Source organism: Salvelinus sp. IW2-2015, linkage group LG4q.1:29 (genome assembly GCF_002910315.2).
Source record: "Salvelinus sp. IW2-2015 linkage group LG4q.1:29, ASM291031v2, whole genome shotgun sequence".
Classification (NCBI taxonomy): Eukaryota; Metazoa; Chordata; class Actinopteri; order Salmoniformes; family Salmonidae; genus Salvelinus; species Salvelinus sp. IW2-2015.
In genome coordinates, this window is record NC_036842.1 from 34,934,522 (window position 1) to 34,952,128 (window position 17,607).

General features: G+C 44.2%; 2 protein-coding genes across 2 annotated transcripts in view; one reads left to right on the forward strand and one right to left on the reverse strand.

Annotated features, from left to right (window-relative positions):
• The window catches only part of LOC111961898 (serine/threonine-protein kinase Nek6), a 30,776-nt gene extending 22,122 nt beyond the window's left edge, over window positions 1-8,654 (forward strand). The window contains exons 6-7 of the mRNA XM_023984543.2: window positions 6,301-6,414; window positions 8,070-8,654. Coding sequence (XP_023840311.2) covers window positions 6,301-6,414; window positions 8,070-8,240 — 285 coding nt within the window. The 3' untranslated portion in view covers window positions 8,241-8,654. The remainder of the gene's footprint in view (window positions 1-6,300; window positions 6,415-8,069) is intronic.
• Window positions 8,655-10,330: 1,676 nt separating this feature from the next.
• LOC111961899 (proteasome subunit beta type-7-like) overlaps window positions 10,331-17,607 on the reverse strand; it is an 18,807-nt gene continuing 11,530 nt past the window's right edge. The window contains 2 exon segments of the mRNA XM_023984544.1: window positions 10,331-10,563; window positions 11,448-11,599. Of these exon segments, the coding sequence (XP_023840312.1) occupies window positions 10,452-10,563; window positions 11,448-11,599 (264 nt within the window). The 3' untranslated portion in view covers window positions 10,331-10,451.

The following is a 17,607-nucleotide window of genomic DNA, read 5'->3' on the forward strand; positions in this document are numbered from 1 at the left end:
AACATTACAGTGTTTTGATGTCCAGAAGCTCTTTTAGGTCGTAGGAAATGATGGCGGAAACATTACAGTGCCTTCAGAAAGTATTGTTTTTGTTGTGTTACAAGGTGGGATTAAAATAGATTTGTCATTTTTTGTAAATTACCTACACAAAATTCTCTAAGTATTTGTATTTTTATTATGTATCCCCATTAGCTTCTGCCAAAGTAATGTCAAAGCGGAAGACAATTCGAAAATGTATGAAAAATAAAACAGTAATATAAACCATATATACAAAAGTAGGTAGACACCCCTTCAAATGTGTGGATTCGGCTATTTCAGCCACACCCGTTGCTGACAGCTGTATAAAATTGAGCACACAGCCATGCAATCTCCATAGACAAACATTGGCCATATAATGGCCTTACTGAAGTGCTCAGTGACTTTCAACGTGGCACCATCATAGGATGCCACCTTTCCAACAAGTCAGTTTGTCAAATGTCTGCCCTGCTAGAGCTGCCCCGGTGAACTGTAAGTGCTGTTATTGTGAAGTGTAAACGTCTAGGAGCAACAATGGCTTAGCCACGAAGTTGTAGGCCAGACAAGCTCACAGAGTAGGACCACCAAGTGGTGAATCGCTCAGCATGTAAAAAATCCTCTGTCCTCGGTTGCAACACTCACTACCGAGTTCCAAACTGTCTCTGGAAGCAACGTCAGCACAAGAACTGTTAGTCGGGAGCTTCATAAAATGGGTTTCTATGGCCGAGCAGCCGCACACAAGTATAAGATCACCATGCGCAATGCCAAGCGTCTGCTGGAGTGGTGTAAAGCTCGCCGCCATTGGACTCAGGAGCAGTGGAAACACGTTCTCTGGAGTGATAAATCACGCTTCACCATCTGGCAGTCTGACGGACGAATCTTGGATTGGCAAATGCAAGGAGAACGCTACCTGCCCAAATGCATAGTGCCAACTGTAAAGTTTGGTGGAGGAGGAATATTGATCTGGGGCTGTTCCTAAGCATTTATGGGGCACCTGACAAGACACATCGTATCTCATCTCAGTGTTGTATAGCGTCTGAGTTTTCAAACCAAATATAGTATGGAGAAAAGTGAGAATGTTTTTACTTCTCTCCACTTCAATTGTTGAAGTTTTTATAGTTTCCCTCCCCACTAATTATTTGCTGTGCGGATGTGTGTGTAACTGTGTACGCATCCATGTTTCCTGCATGGTCTACATGCTTGTTTGTGTGTGTGTGTGTGTGTGTGTTGTGTGGTGTGTGTGTGTGTGTGTGTGTGTGTGTGTGTGTGTGTGTGTGTGTGTGTGTGTGGTTGTGGTGTGTGTGTGGTGTGTGTGTGTGTGTGTGTGTGTGTGAGAGTGCACACACAAAATAACAGAAACAGCTCATAATTCCATTATCTGGATGCTGACACTGCGTCAGCGTTATTAAACTGTCAATAACAATGCTTCTTCAGTCAGTCATGGACTTGGCATTCTCTGTTGATAAAGACTAGGGGCTGCATCACAAATGGCACCCTATTCCTTATATAGTGCACTACTTTTGACCAGAGCCCTATGGGCCCTGGTCACAAATAAAGCACTACATAGGGAATAGGGTGCCATTTGGGATGAAGGCTAGAGCTCACTGGGCCTAAGGAGCTGTGTGTGCTGTGTTGTGAGGGAGGCTGAATGGTCAGCCAGTATGTGTTGTGAGGGAGGCTGAATGGTCAGCAGTTTGTGTTGTGAGGGAGGCTGAATGGTGAGCAGTTTTGTGTTGTGAGGGGGCTCAATGGTCAGCAGTATGTGTTGTGAGGGAGGCTCAATGGTCAGCAGTATGTGTTGTGAGGAGGCTGCATGGCCAGCAGTATGTGTTGTGAGGGATGCTGAATGGTCAGCAGTTGTGTTGTGAGGGAGGCTGAATGGTCAGCAGGATGTGTTGTGAGGGAGGCTGAATGGCCAGCAGTATGTGTTGTGAGGGAGGCTGAATGGCCAGCAGTATGTGTTGTGAGGGAGGCTGAATGGTCAGCAGTATGTGTTGTGAGGGAAGCTGAATGGCAGCAGTATGTGTTGTGAGGGAGGCTGAATGCCAGCAGTATGTGTTGTGAGGAGGCTGAATGGTCAGCAGTATGTGTTGTGAGGGAAGCTGGTGGCCAGCAGTATATGTTGTGAGGGAGGCTGAATGGTCAGCAGTATGTGTGGTGAGGAGGCAGAATGGCCAGCAGTATGTGTTGTGAGGGAGGCTGAATGGTCAGCAGTATGTGTTGTGAGGGAAGCTGCATGGCCAGCAGTATGTGTTTGTGAGGGAGGCTGAATGGCCAGCAGTATGTGTTGTTGAGGGAGGCTGAATGGTCCGCAGTATGTGTTGTGGGGGAAGCTGCATGGCAGCAGTATGTGTTGTGGGGGAAGCTGCATGGCCAGCAGTATGTGTTGTGAGGGAGCTGAATAGGTCAGCAGTATGTGTTGTGAGGGAGGCTGAATGGTCAGCAGTATGTGTTGTGAGGGAGGCAGAATGGCCAGCAGTATGTGTTGTGAGGGAGGCTGAATGGTCAGCAGTATGTGTTGTGAGGGAAGCTGCAGGCCAGCAGTATGTGTTGTGAGGGAAGGCTGCATGGCCAGCAGTATGTGTTGTGAGGGAGGCTGAATGGCCAGCAGCATGTGTTGTGAGGGAGGCTGAATGGTCAGCAGTATGTGTTGTGAGGGAGGCTGAATGGCCAGCAGCATGTGTTGTGAGGGAGGCTGAATGGTCAGCAGTATGTGTTGTGAGGGGGCTGAATGGTCAGCAGCATGTGTTGTGAGGGAGGCTGAATGGTACAGAGTATGTGTTGTGAGGGAGGCTGAATGGTCAGCAGTATGTGTTGTAGGGAGGCTGAATAGCCAGCAGTATGTGTTGTGAGGGAGGCTGAATGGTCAGCAGTCTGTGTTGTGAGGGAGGCTGAATGAGCCAGCAGTAGGTGTTGTGAGGGAGGCTGAGAATGGTCAGCCAGTATGTGTTGTGAGGGAGGCTGAATGGTCAGCAGTAATGTGTTGTGAGGGAGGCTGAATGGTCAGCAGTATGTGTTGGTGAGGGAGGCAGAATGGCCAGCAGTATGTGTTGTGAGGGAGGGCTGAATGGTCAGCAGTATGTGTTGTGAGGGAAGCTGCATGGCCAGCAGTATGTGTTGTGAGGGAAGCTGCATGGCCAGCAGTATGTGTTGTGAGGAGGCTGAATGGCCGCAGTATGTGTTGTGAGGGAGGCTGAATGGTCAGCAGTATGTTGTGGGGAGCTGCCTGGCCAGCAGTATGTGTTGTGAGGGAGGCTGATGTCAGCAGTATGTGTTGTGAGGGAGGCTTGAATGGTCAGCAGTATGTGTTGTTGAGGGAGGCAGAATGGCAGCAGATGTGTTGTGAGGGAGGCTGAATGGTCAGCCAGTATGTGTTGTTGAGGGAGCTGCATGGCCCAGCATATGTGATTGTGAGGGAAGCTGCATGGCCAGCAGTAATGTGTTGTGAGGGAGGCTGATGGCAGCAGCTGTGTTGTGAGGGAGGCTGAATGGTCAGCAGTTATGTGTTGTGAGGGAGGCTGAATGGCCAGCAGCATGTGTTGTGAGGGAGGCTGAGAGGTCAGCAGTATGTGTTGTTGAGGGAGGCTGAATGGTCAGAAGCAGTTGTTTGTGAGGGGAGGCTGATGGCGCAGCAGTATGTGTTTGTGAGGGAGGCTGAATGGTCAGCAGTATTGTGGTGTGAGGGAGGCTGAATGGCCAGCAGTATGTGTTTGTGAGGGAGGCTGAATGGCCAGCAGTTTGTGTTGTGAGGGAGGCTGAATGGCCAGCAGTAGTGTTGTGAGGAGGATGAATGGTCAGCAGTATGTGTTGTGAGGAGGCTGAATGGCAGCAGTGATGTGTTGTAGGGAGGCTGAATGGCCACAGCAGGTATGTGTTGTTGAGGGGGCTGAATGGTCCACAGTATGTGTTGTGAGGGAGCGCTGAATGGCCAGCAGTATGTGTTGTGAGGGAGGCTGAATGGCCAGCAGTATGTGTTGTGAGGGAGGCTGAATGGCCAGCAGTATGTGTTGTGAGAGAGGCTGAATGGCCAGCAGTATGTGTTGTGAGGGAGGCTGAATGGCCAGCAGTATCCCTCTCTTATATCTTCCATGCAGCATCACCAGGTCACTGCATGGAATGTAATTCTCAACTACTCTCACTCTCTGTCGGTCTCTGCTTATACTTACATATAAAATGTCCCTCTGTCTCCCCCTTCCTTGTCTCTCTCTTTCTCTTGGTCTTCTCTGCCATGGGACAAACAATATCAAAATCAAGAAAATTGATAGGGAGCTTCACAGAGTTTTAAATGGGAATCAGAGAGAGAACGTCAATGTTAAAGTGATTTGATTTTCATTCCAAGAGTCTCGCTTGACAGACTGTTAACATAAATGTTCAAATTGAGTAGCTGGCTAGCACACGCAAGATTTTGGTTCTGGATTCTGAAATTACAATTCCACTGGACTAGAGCTATTTAGACTCAGATGTTTTCCCAAAGAAAGTACTGGAGAGAGAGAGAGATATATAATCATTTCTCATGCAGACACCATGATAATCTTCAAAGAACCTGGCTGATTGATATTCAGATACACGGAAGGTGGGAGCAAATATAACCACAATTAGAAATCTCTTTCACCGTTTTCTTCCACTCACTCGCTCGCTTGCACACACGCAAATACACGCACCCGTTGCTAAGAGACCATTAGTTAAACAGAAGTGTTCCTTCCTTTGTGATTGAATATTTTGGGGTCTGTTTTGTTGTAAAGGACAGTGTGTGGGTTTAGTTTCAGTCCATTAACATGTAGTACAGAAAATAATTTACTGTATATGTTCATATATTTATTCATATTTAGAAACTTGCCTACCCTCTGTCTGGCCCAATCCCAAATCAATCCCTAAGGCCTATGCCCCATGCACTTGTAGAGATCTGAGAGCATTTCCCCTTGCCCTCTGATAGGCTAGCTAGGTGGAAGTTTCACCATGTTGCTTATACCAATCATATAGTCTCAGATCTTCACATGTGCATATGGTTTAGAGGTCTATTTGGGATTGGGCAACTGATCATGCTAATGAGCATGGGTCACAGCTCGGGGTCAAAGGTTACAATAATTATCGGATTCCTCCCTATTAAAAATATAACCATCTCTATCAGGCAAGTCCACTCAGCCCATCTCACCATGAGCAGGCATGAGAATGAAAGAAATGAGAGATTGAGAGATAATAAGTAATGATGAAATTAATGATGATGAAATACATTTCTTATTATACACTGGGTGGTTCGAGCCCTGAATGCTAATTGGCTGACAGTGCCAATATATCCTCCAAACACCGGCTTCGAGGGCATTATCACTTTATTATTATCACGGGTTACCAACATATTCAAATGATGGTTGACATATTTTCATTAACTTTTAAATTTTTTATTTATTCATACTATTTCATCCTTCCACAAGACATAGTCCCGACACAAATCTAGGGTTGCTAGAGACGCGAACCAGTCATTCAGTCTTTTTGTTTTGTATCTATGGACGCGACCCAGTCGTTCAGTCTTTTTGTTCTGTATCTTTGGACGCGACCCAGTCGTTCAGTCTTTTTGTTCTGTATCTATGGACGGGACCCAGTCGTTCAGTCTTTTTGTTCTGTATCTATGGACGCGACCCAGTCGTTCAGTCTTTTTGTTCTGTATCTATGGACGCGACCCAGTTGTTTGTTCTAAAATGTTACATTTCCATACTGGCTGGCAACGTTCTTATCCCTTGCTTGCTAGCTAGCCAACTACGGCTAACTTAGTTACGTCAAAAAGTGCAGCCAGAATAACAGCAAAGTAGTTACATTTGCACTTGTTTAAGCTGTTTTCTAGTGACACTTATTTCAATACATCATAACAATGAGCTAATGAGGTGCGATTTCGCCTGGCATAGAATATGTGCTCACTCGTCAGGACTGTTGTTCAGAGGAGCTAGCCAACAACACAGCTACAGTAACACACTCATTTTAAAATGAAGCTGGAAAGACTGCAAATTAGCTGTGTTTCGTTTGACCTTTTTTCAATTGAATTTTTGTTGTATATATCCATAAAAATTATGCCAGCTGATTCATGATTTCGACTGGCTAAGAAACGCTGTCTATCTGTCTTGTCCCAACTCCCAACTTGCAGGCAGGAAGTGCAATACAGGATGTTGCTTCATCCTATTTTTATATAATTTTTTTGTACTTGTCCATTATGTCTCTCATCCACCCAATAACCACTGGTGTGATTTTGTTATTATAATGGCGTTGTTATAATCTAGAATATTTTTTCTGTAACAGATGGCTGCGTTGCAGAGTCCATTCTATGGGGACAAGATGAACCTCCTCTCTCTGTGCCAAAAGATTGAGCAGTGTGACTACCCTCCACTACCACCTGACCACTACTCTGAGAAGGTAAGAACAGGTCAGAGTAGAACCTCCAAGAACTCATTTGGAAGTTGCATTAAGTTGATTTTCACACTGTGATTCTCATTGAAAGCAAGTCTAAGAAATGGTAGATATGTTCTATGTGCGCTAATTCTATGCTGTCCCGGTAGTTAACTTTTTGCATCTTTTACTATGGGTTTTGTACACCAGCTTCAAACAGCTGAAAATACAATAAAGAAATACAGTGGAACTGGCTTTGAGGTCCAGAGTTGAGTTGAAAGGCTATACACTATACATGCTTGTTTTGTCACAAACTGAAATGAGGCAAACCAGTAGAATTTTAGCAACCAGGAAATGGCGGAGCGATTCCTGCATAGTGCATCTGTAGGTGATTTTCACACAATTAAGAACACGCCACTACATTAGGTGATTTTCATTCCATTAGGGGTCATCGATGAAGATGTTAGCCTATGGCTTCCTTATGCTGCTTCAATTTGCTACTCAACATTATCCAACTGTGAGCGGGGGTAGAGAAAAAAAGGCCTCAGTCTGAGCCACTCTTTTCAGTCATTGGCAGTTTAAGAGAGCACAGTGTCAGAGACTGATTAGCTACAGCACTACACCACTGGCACAGTATGACAGAAGAAGAGCAAGACTGACAGCACTTTAAATGAGGCCAGACAAAGCCTTGTACACCATCACTCTACCAGATTAGCCTTCCACACATAGCACTTTCTGCCCTTCACCACCATGCCTCTCCATCTCGCCCTTTCTCATTCTCTCTCGTTCTCTCTGGTGTAGCCCCAATCTGTCTGCCTGCATGTCTGTCTCTCTGCTGCTCCATCTCTCTCTCCTCATCTTTGAGTGCAGCCCTTGTCTATTTTCCTCCCTATCTTTTTGTTCCTTCTCTTTTTCCCCTCTCTTTTCTAGTGCTGCACCTGTCTCCCCTTTTCCATGTCTCTCCATCTCTCTCTCGTCTTGCTCCCTCTCCCCGGTCTTGTTTTTTGCTGAGCGAAGTGACAGCTCGGTGTTAGCTGCTTTGGCGATTTAAAGGTCAGGACTCCAACAGCTCATGTCGCCACTCAAATCAGAGCTCTGGAAATGGGGTTTAATGACAGGCGCAGGACACGCTGTGTCACTGAAGTGTTTCCCCCCCCCCCCCCCATCGCCTTTGATTGGCATTAGAGGCCCTCTTTCTGTCGAAACTGACGAAACAACAAGGCACAGACCAACTACAACTTTCTGTAGGCATTACTCATCCTTTAGGCACTTCCTGCAGCTGACAAAAGAAGTCGTTGTTCGCCAATTCGCCGAAGCTTCTGCACATGGTTTTAAAATGCCAAAATGTCTTGTGATGAAATGTTAGAAGTCAAAGAAGTCAAAGAGATCTGATCCATCCTTGTGTAGTTCAGTTACAGTTTAACTTTCTCTGTGCTCTGGAGTCCCTTGGTTAGGAAGTTCTGATCTTATAAATGACAGCAGGGGCAGACTCTCCCAATGTATTGTATGTTCATGGATGTGGAAATGGAAAATTAGCTTTAACAATTACACTTCTTATATAGGAGTTTTGAAAGTCCTCTTCGGTCTGTGACGTTTCTCATATGTTCGTGTTAGAATATTCTTAATGGGCTGTTCTGTTTTGTACAATAAATAATAAACGGAATGCTTCTTGTCGTCCACAGTTGCGAGACTTGGTCAGCATGTGCATCAAGCCCGACCCGGGCCAGCGCCCTGACATCGTGTTTGTTCTGCAGATCGCCAAACAGATGCAGCTGTGGACCTCCAGCACCTGTGCCCCCCCCCCCCCCCCCTCCACTTACCTCCTCAGTCCTCCGTGTGGACCCCCATCCTGACTGAACCACAGACCACCAGACCCACTGCCAACCTGCCTGGCTTGGTCTCACTAGGACCAGGTTGTTTAACTCGCGTCTCAGAAATCGAGGAACTGATGAAACGATCGAGAGACTTTGGCATGACTGGACTGACTTTTTCTTTATCTTCAAATGAGGACTTAGACTTTATGCCGCGTTCACGTCGCGTCGGAAACTCGGGACCTCCGAGTTAATTGTATAGAACTTCCTATAGGTTGATTCTGATACCTCCCAAGTGGGGAAATTCGGGATCTGACTCTTCCGCCTAGGTTAACGAGTCGCAAATTTCCAACATTATGTGAACGCGGTTTAAGTCCAGTTGTTTTTGTCCTCAATGACCTGGGGAGTCGCTTCGACGGTGGTCATGGTGATTTCTGTTTTTAGACTGTGTTGCGGTGATTCCGACAGAAGGTGACAGCATCTTGTCTGGCCTCTTCGCTAACAGGAGAGCTCTGTCACACAATGATGTCAGAGGGTTCTCTTATCAGCTAGGCAGGGGTTGCATTCCAAATAGATCCTGTCTTTTTCAGGTAAACCGTATGAATTGAAGGCCTAAATAGAAATCTCTTTCAGTGCTGTTTATTTTTCTGCCTTACACACATTTAACATTGTTTAGAAATAATTATTTTTTTAATGTTGCTTTAAATACCTCTGATCTGTATTTTGCATTCTTGTGTAGTGTCGTTTGTGATCCTAAGGCATTCAGTTAAGTGGACTTTGTTTCATAATTAACCATAAGATATATGCAAAATATTTGAGTCAGCGTTAGGTCCTCCCAGGTCACACCTCGTGAGTTCTCTGCAACACGAGGCGCTTGCTACAACCACCAAGTAACACTGGTTTGAAATGGACTTCAGGACTTGATAACGTCTCCCTTTTCAAGGACCTCAAATGGCATAATGTAGAACATTGTCAAGGCTTATGGACTGAGCTTTGTAAAACTTTAGACTAGGTTTTTCAACAACAAAAAGTTATTTGCAGGAAACTGCCTGGGTGAAGGGTGTTATGCTGTTGCTTGACACCCATGCCATATTGTAATTGCGTGTATAGATCATAACTGCAGTTGACTGTACACTGATGACTTCGTTCAGAGAAGGGTTTTAATTTGAGATGTACTGTGAAATGATTTACATTATGTAGAAACAGCAAGAAGAACAGTTACAATTGTGCTGTAGAAACATTTAGAAAATGTTTTTGCCTTGACAGCACTAAGCGGCAGATAGACGCTAGATTAAGAGGGTAAGTGATTGAGTCAAAGTTTACTAGTTTAGAAGACTGCAAAAACCTCAGTACTAATATTTTAGCAATTCTATTATATGTGCTTGTAAAAGAGCGTTCAATCTAGAGCGTTCAATCTAGAGCGTTCAATGACTATTCTTTGTAATGATTTTTCACTCAAAAGTATTGTGTGTAGGCTATGGTTTTATTTTGTAATTGTACTTTCCTGTGGGGATTTGACATGATTTTGTGGAATCACGTTCAAGTGTTTCCCTTTTTGCATTTTGTAGTAGTTAAAAGATTTATAAAATATTAATTCTTATACTCTTACATTTGATCCAATTTCAATTCCTTTCTTACCCGAAGTGTGTTATAAGACAGTAAGTTGTATTTATCAACCATCAATAATAACACCATACAATATAAGTTGCTAAAATAAGGAATTTGATAGGAGACTTAATTTACAAGAATAAAGGAATATTGTGCTATATATTGACTGGACAGCTGGCAAACAGAGACATCTGTCAATCCTGGAACAGTACTGACATTGGTGAGTATCTAAAGATCACAGGTCAACCAAAGAGACATCCACCAGACCCACATCGTCGTCTGTAACGAGGTGGTAGTTCACGCAGTGGGATCAATGAATTCACCAGCACACTAGTAAAACATTCTGATAATTTATATTTCCTGTTTTTTCCCAAATAGATTCCCTAAAACAGACTGACTTGTTCTCCATTGTTCCCTCTTCAAACTTCAATAATTATAACAATTCACGTGTTTGTCAAACTGCCAGCTAGCTAAGCAATTACATACCATTTGAGATGGCATCGTCACAAAACACTTAGGAGACATTTAAGACTCAACGCAAACTTTATTTTAAACCATGGAAAAACATGCCATCTCCACTGAAGGAAGTAAAGGCGAATTTGGGAAATAACAACAGGGAAAACATCAGAATGTTCCGTTGAGGCTTCAAGAGGTATCCATAGTCTGAACCGTCTCCTCCACCACCTCCAGATCCAATTTGATCACGGACTTCGTCAGGACTCCGGTTGTTCCTTGCTTGTACTTGTAATTACCGGTTCTGATTGGAAAAATAAAGGAATTAGTTTCTAATTTAAAAAGATATATATATACATATTATTCAATACAGCATAAACTGGTCTGATGAGCCTCGGAGCTAGTTCTTGGATGTAAAACACAAAAATGGCTTCCATGAGTCACGTGACTCTGGAGAATGCATCTTTTCTAGCACTGCGCCTTTTGGGGTTTACGACAAAAAACAAACGTGCAACTTAGTTCTATGAAATTAAACAAGCAGCAGAGGGCAAGAGAAGCACAAACTTGCTGGGTTAAGTGGGTTAGTAGTCAAACAAGAGTATTCAGGTGGGTGGTTAAAGTCTAGTGCACTCCACACAGAACTAGGTATTTATTACTCACTGGTGGAGCAAGGCTTCATGCTCATACACACATCTTCAAACAGAACAGGCCAAAGGGATGGGTCATTCGCCGTGCCATTACAGATGATTCATTACCAACAATATATTCTTAACAAATTAAAAAGGACACAAATGACTAGAACTCATTCAGAAATTGAATGATTAACAACGATGCACTGCTGTGGGGGAAAACGTTCTCTGTCATGGGTGAATAAGGGTTTGGGAAGGAATAATACTCAAACCATGCAAAGGTTCTTGCACTCAAAACATGCACACATTTGTGCCATTTGTTATTGTGCTTGTATTGACGAGGCAATCCAGTCAGCAAGCAACTGTTCTCCAGATTGAGTGAGACTGTTGTGAACAAGTGGGGACCAATAACACTGATGGGACATGGGAACCACATTAAGGTGACAAGTAAAGGGACATGAGGACAAATGAAGGGACAGTATGAGAACAAGTAATTGATCAAAATATGGGGACTATTGAGGGGAGATTGTGGGGACTGTTGGTGGGTAGGTGGCCTTACCGGACACCCTTCTTGTTGGCCATGTCGTGAGGCCTCAGGTAGTCCACCCTGCCCTTGGTAATGACACACAGGTCAATATTGCTGCCGGAGCCAAGGTCGTTGAAGATGCCAGCCGCGATGGCGTCCCGAACCAGCCGCTTGGCATCTTCCTCCTGAGGAAAAACGACAATCATTATTGTGAACATGATCAATATCATCTCTTCATGTACGGAATGAATTAATCCAATGCTTATTCCACTACTGCTCAAGATGGAGGAATAGAGCAGCCCTACATATAAACTTCTGCACAAGTCTGTCACATGGTTGTGTCTGGATCAGGCTATAGCTGTGGCTTCTTATGAAAGACAACAAGCTGAGCAAGAAGTAGTGAGTGGGGATTCCCACCTATCTACAAACACCATGAGAAAAGCAAGGGCTCCCTCTATTGACCATCATCACTAAGAGCAGTAGCGCCTTCCTGAAGTACTGTAGAGCTAAATGCTAATTTTCAAGCGTCCCCCCCATCCTCTCCAGGCCATGTGATAAATGCATCTGTCACATCACGCAAGATAAATGGTCCTCCTCAGCCAGAGCGTTTTAACACAATGGCTAACGGAGGAGACGTGCTCCCCGGTGAGCTCTACCAGACTCCACAGTGGAGGCCATCGCCACCTCAGAGCTCTTCATCTGATATCTGGGAGGAAGAGCGCTTCATAATTTACCTTGGCGTTTAATGGGGGTGTGAGGAGTTTAGAGAGGCATTCTGACAAAAAAAAAAAAAAAAAAATCAAATGAAAGACTAAATGCGGCGTGTCAGACTCATGGCCTTTCCTCTGTAGTCGGAGTGGTAAAGTTCAGCCCTGCTACAGGAGCATTTAAGACCAGCACAGTCACTCTGTTTTGACAAGTTAAAGGTTTGACTATGTTAAGGTACCTGATGTTGGAAGACTGAGTACCACGTCACGGGACACATACTGTGCACGTACTAAGTTTAAAGACATCTGCTAAATAAGCATATTTAGCCGTTACTTGGTGACCACGTATCAAACTCCACTAGTGTATTGTGCTGTCCACAAGAACACCATGGTTACAATTCCACTCACAGAATTACAATCTCCACAGTTGTTCAATATATCTTAATTTCATCGTTGTTTTTACCCCCACTGGGATTTAATAAGGTTAGCTTGGTTTTAAGTATAACCCTGCAGAGAGAAATGACTACGGTAATTAAACAAGATGCCAAAATGTCTTCCTACCATTCCGACATCCTAAACAGGCAAAACGTTCCCGGTAGGGATGCATCTAATATCCACTAGCTTTAACTGCCGCCGGCAACACTTTGCCCACAGCTTGTGTCTTATCTAGCATGGACGAGATTGGTTTAGGTTTGCAGACAGCCGAGGGGCCTAAAGTAGTTCGTTCTATCATGGAACAGACCGTTTTATTCAGGTAATATCAACAGAGACACAGCAGAACACATCTGACTGGATGAGAAGAGATGAGTGGCGCACACACCCCTAGCTGTGTGGAAACCTGAGCAGTCTAATTCTCTTTCGCAAACACACAAGATTTTAAGAAATATCCTCCGAGTGTGTTTGTCCTAATCCCCAGTATGTGACACCACCAGCACAGTGCTAAGGTTAGCAGGGGCTGGGTCATGGTTCTCTGACCAGCAGTGGGCTGAGTGGCCTACTGGGACTTCATTACACGGACACCAGCAGACACCTGGTGTGTTTTTAAACAGCACCACTCAGAGTAACACAAAACCCTCACAGTCCATGGTCGCTGGAGGAAGCACACTAAAGCGGGGGTGTGTGGTACTGGTGTGGGTGAGAAAGAGACGGCTATGTTTCTACAAAGCGTCCGTGTGTCCACGGTTTCATCAATTATTCAGCCTAGTCTGGCAGCTGCTGTGGGGCTGAGACACCCGAGTTCCTAAAAAATGATTTATGATACAGGAGAGACAAAGACCAGGGGACGCGGTAGCTTTCAGAAATCTGCATTTTCAAAATGCAGTCCATCAAAAAAGCTGCGTCTTAAATCATTTCACCTGCGTTTTATATTGAAAGGTAGTTTTTTGTTGTGTGCAAGTTAAAGTGCAAGTTATTATTTGCAAAGACGATGCACGGCCATCAGATAGATATATTACGTTTACTACAGAAAGAATGTAGCCAGCTACATTTCCTAATGTTTTGCATGAAGTTAATATTGATTTACCTTGCTAAAACTACCTGAGAAAAGTAACCATCGCGTCCTTCCTCTCTGCCATTGGTCAAAGCATAGTCTGCTTTTGATTGGTCTGAAGACGAGCAAATATTTATCAGTGTGAAACACACAGCAGTGTTGCAGTTCTTGACATGAACCGGTGCGCCTGGCACCTACTACCATACCCTGTTCAAAAGGCACTTAAATATTTTGTCTTGCATGTTTCACTTATCTCAAGAGTTAAAAATCCTTCTTTAACTGGTCTCCTCCCCTTCATCTACAATGATTGAAATGGATTTAACAGGTGACCAATAAGGGATCATAGCTTTCACCTGAGTCTCATGGAAAGAGCAGGTGTTCCTAATGTTTTGTACACTCCCTGTATATTATCATTTCAGATTGTGAATGTGTGATATGGGGTTAGATACATACTTATTTTGACATTCTAAAGAAAACCTTTTATAAACAATGGCAACACTGCCATGTTGATCTGAGCCTTAGTGTCCGACTTTTGGCTGTCACAGATGCACCTCCAATTTCACGACTTCGTCTAGTCAGTTGCTTTAGATTCACCACTCAAACGCGTAGAATATCTGTAGTGTTCCTCGTGGCAAAGTCATCTCGCTGAGTTCACCTTTAAATTATAAACTAAATCTCAATGGGACCAGAAAACTACTACTGAACATAACCATGTTTTTTTTGTTCGATTTGGAGTCAAAGAGTTTCAGTTCACTAAATAGTTTTTTCATTAATAGTTTTAGTTCACTATAATAACATTGATATCTACATTGCCATATACCCATGACATCATTCAACATGGCTGCCAGCTCTGGGTTGGACTTAAAATATCATGGACCCTGACAAGAATATGAAATAGTCCATCTAACTAAGTCAAATCAAGCATGTTTATTATGTACCATATAGGAGACAATCCAAAAGATCCTACCTGTAAACTGAAAAGCTCAGTTTGAGAGACCCATCTCAAGTAAGACTCGAGCGAAATAAAAAATGCACACTTAAGTGTGTAAACGCACACTTGAGACATGTATTCCCCTGCAATCAGTGTGTGAACAACACAACTGCTGCCTCCTGCCCCACATTATAATACAGCCTCCCCACGGCACCAACACACACCATTTCAATATTTCATAACCATATTAAATATGCCACAGAAGACGGTGTTCAACATCTGTCGTCTTCAGGGTATTGGCGACTCCCGGGAGCGGGGGGCAGGCTTGATCTCTAATTGGGCCACGTGCCAAATAAAAGCAGCAGTTTACTACACCGCTTTCCCATGGAGACCCCTTTACCAGACACCCCTTTACATATTGGTACGCAGCCAGTACCCCCCCCCCCCCCGACTTCTTGTCATATTCCATTTGTAATAACTAGAAGTCGTGTTGGGTGTTGTGTGTGGAGATGCAGGAAGTGGAGGTTGAGTGACAAGGGGAGGAAAATGACAAGGCGTGTTCCAGCTGTCTGTTCTGGTTTAGAGCCATTTCAACTTGCTGCTAATGAGGATATAAAAGGAGGTCTGGGGGTGGGGTCAAGAAAACAGCAGAATAAAAAAATATCTGCAAGACAGTCAGAAGCTCTATACTGATCATCAAAATCTGGTTTAGCGACAAGTCAATAATACACTGCCATTGTCACCTAGTGTTTCTCCAAACACACAACGGAGCCCCTTCTGGCACAGTTAGGAGAGTTAACGGAGAAGCATGTTGTTGGAGCAGGTCCCCAGATTAGCCCGTAACATCACACACCACTCACTTCTAAGATCACTAGGCTCAGTAAGAGATTTACAACAAAATACAGTTCATGACATCTCATGTCGAGGATAGATAAGCATGGTTAGTGTTTATTCTCCAGGAGAGAGAGAGAGAAAGAGTAGAGAAATATATATAAAAACACTGGGGAAGTATATAGGCCTAGAAGAGACTGACACTTTCATGCTGTCTCATAAACCCTCCTCAGTCCCACAGAGGAGCAGAGGGGCACTTCATAAATCAGACAGACTGGTGGAGTGTCACTCTGGCTATGGGTCATCCATCTTACTGGGCCCAGGGCCTGTACTCTACTGCTCTCTGGGGGGCCAGAGGAGGCGGCTTGAACAGAACTGAACCAGGCCGTGACAGGAAGGAACAGCACCTCAACCCCAGCCTGCTATGCAGGGTGGAGTAGGACAAGGGGGGGAGAAATGTGAAGACAAGGGTTGAAGATGAAGAGCGCGATTGCTACAAGGGTTGAAGATGCGAAGGAGTACACTAGGGCACACAGAGCACTTTTCTTGATGCATGTACATGCACTCATCAACTACAGTGCCTTGCAAAAGTATTCACCCCCTTGGCGTTTTTCCTATTTTTTGTTGCATTACAACCTGTAATTTAAATTGATTTTTATTTTGATTTCATGTAATGGACATACAAAATAGTCCAAAATGATGAGGCAAAAAAACTAATAAAAAACCCCCCAGAAAAGTAGTGCAGATGTATTCACCCCCTTGCTATGAAACCGCTGAATAAGATCTGGTGCAACCAACTACCTTCAGAAGTCACAGAATTAATAAGTCCACCTGTGTGCAATCTAAGTCTCACATGATCTCAGTATATATATATACACACACACACCTGTTTTGAAAGGCCCCAGAGTCCGCAACACCACTAAGCAAGGGGCACCACCAAGCAAGTGGCACCATGAAGATCAAGGAGCTCTCCAAACAGGTCAGGGACAAAGTTGTGGAGAAGTACAGATCAGGATTCGGTTATAAAAAAATATCCGAAACTTTGAACATTTAACTTTGAACATTTAAATCCATTATTATAAAATGGAAAGAATTTGGCACCACAACAAACCTGCCAAGAGAGGGCCGCACACCAAAACCCACAGACTAGGCAAAGAGGGCATTAATCAGAGAGGCAACAAAGAGACCAAAGATAATCCTGAAGGAGCTGCAAAGCTCCACAGCGGAGATTGGAGTATCTGTCCATAGGACCTCTTTAAGTCGTACACTCCACAGAGGTGGGCTTTATGGAAGTGGCCAAAAAAAAGCCATTGCTTAAAGAAAAAAAAGAAAACACGTTTGGTGTTTGCCTAAAGGCATGTGAGAGACTTCCCAACCACATGGAAGGTGGTACTCCGGTCAGATGAGACAAAAATTGAGGTTTTAGGCCATCAAGGAAAACGCTATGTCTGGCGCAAACCCAACACTCTCATCACCCCGAGGACACCATCCCCACAGTGAGGCATGGTGGTGGCATTACAACGTTGTTTTTCCCCATTGGCAGGGACTGGGAAACTGGTCAGATTTGAAGGAATGATGGATGGCGCTAAATACCGGGAAATTCTTGATGGAAACCTGTTTCAGTCTTCCAGAGAATCTGTGGTATGACTTAGATTGCTGTACACCAGCAGGAACCCATCCAACTTGAAGGCGCTGGAGCAGTTTTGCCTTGAGGAATGTGCAAAAATCCCAGTGGCTAGATGTGCCAAGTTTATAGAGACATATCCCAAAAGACTTGGCAGCTGTAATTGCTGCAGAAGGTGGCTCTACAAAGTATTGACTTTGGGGGGTTGAAAAGTATGGCCTGTCTCTTATACACATCTAGATGTGTATAAGAGACAGCAGTATATATACACCTGTTCTGAAAGGCCCCAGAGTCTGCAACACCACTAAGCAAGTGGCACCATGAAGATCAAGGAGCTCTCCAAACAGGTCAGGGACAAAGTTGTGGAGAAGTACAGATCAGGATTCGGTTATAAAAAAATATCCGAAACTTTGAACATTTAACTTTGAACATTTAAATCCATTATTATAAAATGGAAAGAATTTGGCACCACAACAAACCTGCCAAGAGAGGGCCGCACACCAAAACCCACAGACTAGGCAAAGAGGGCATTAATCAGAGAGGCAACAAAGAGACCAAAGATAATCCTGAAGGAGCTGCAAAGCTCCACAGCGGAGATTGGAGTATCTGTC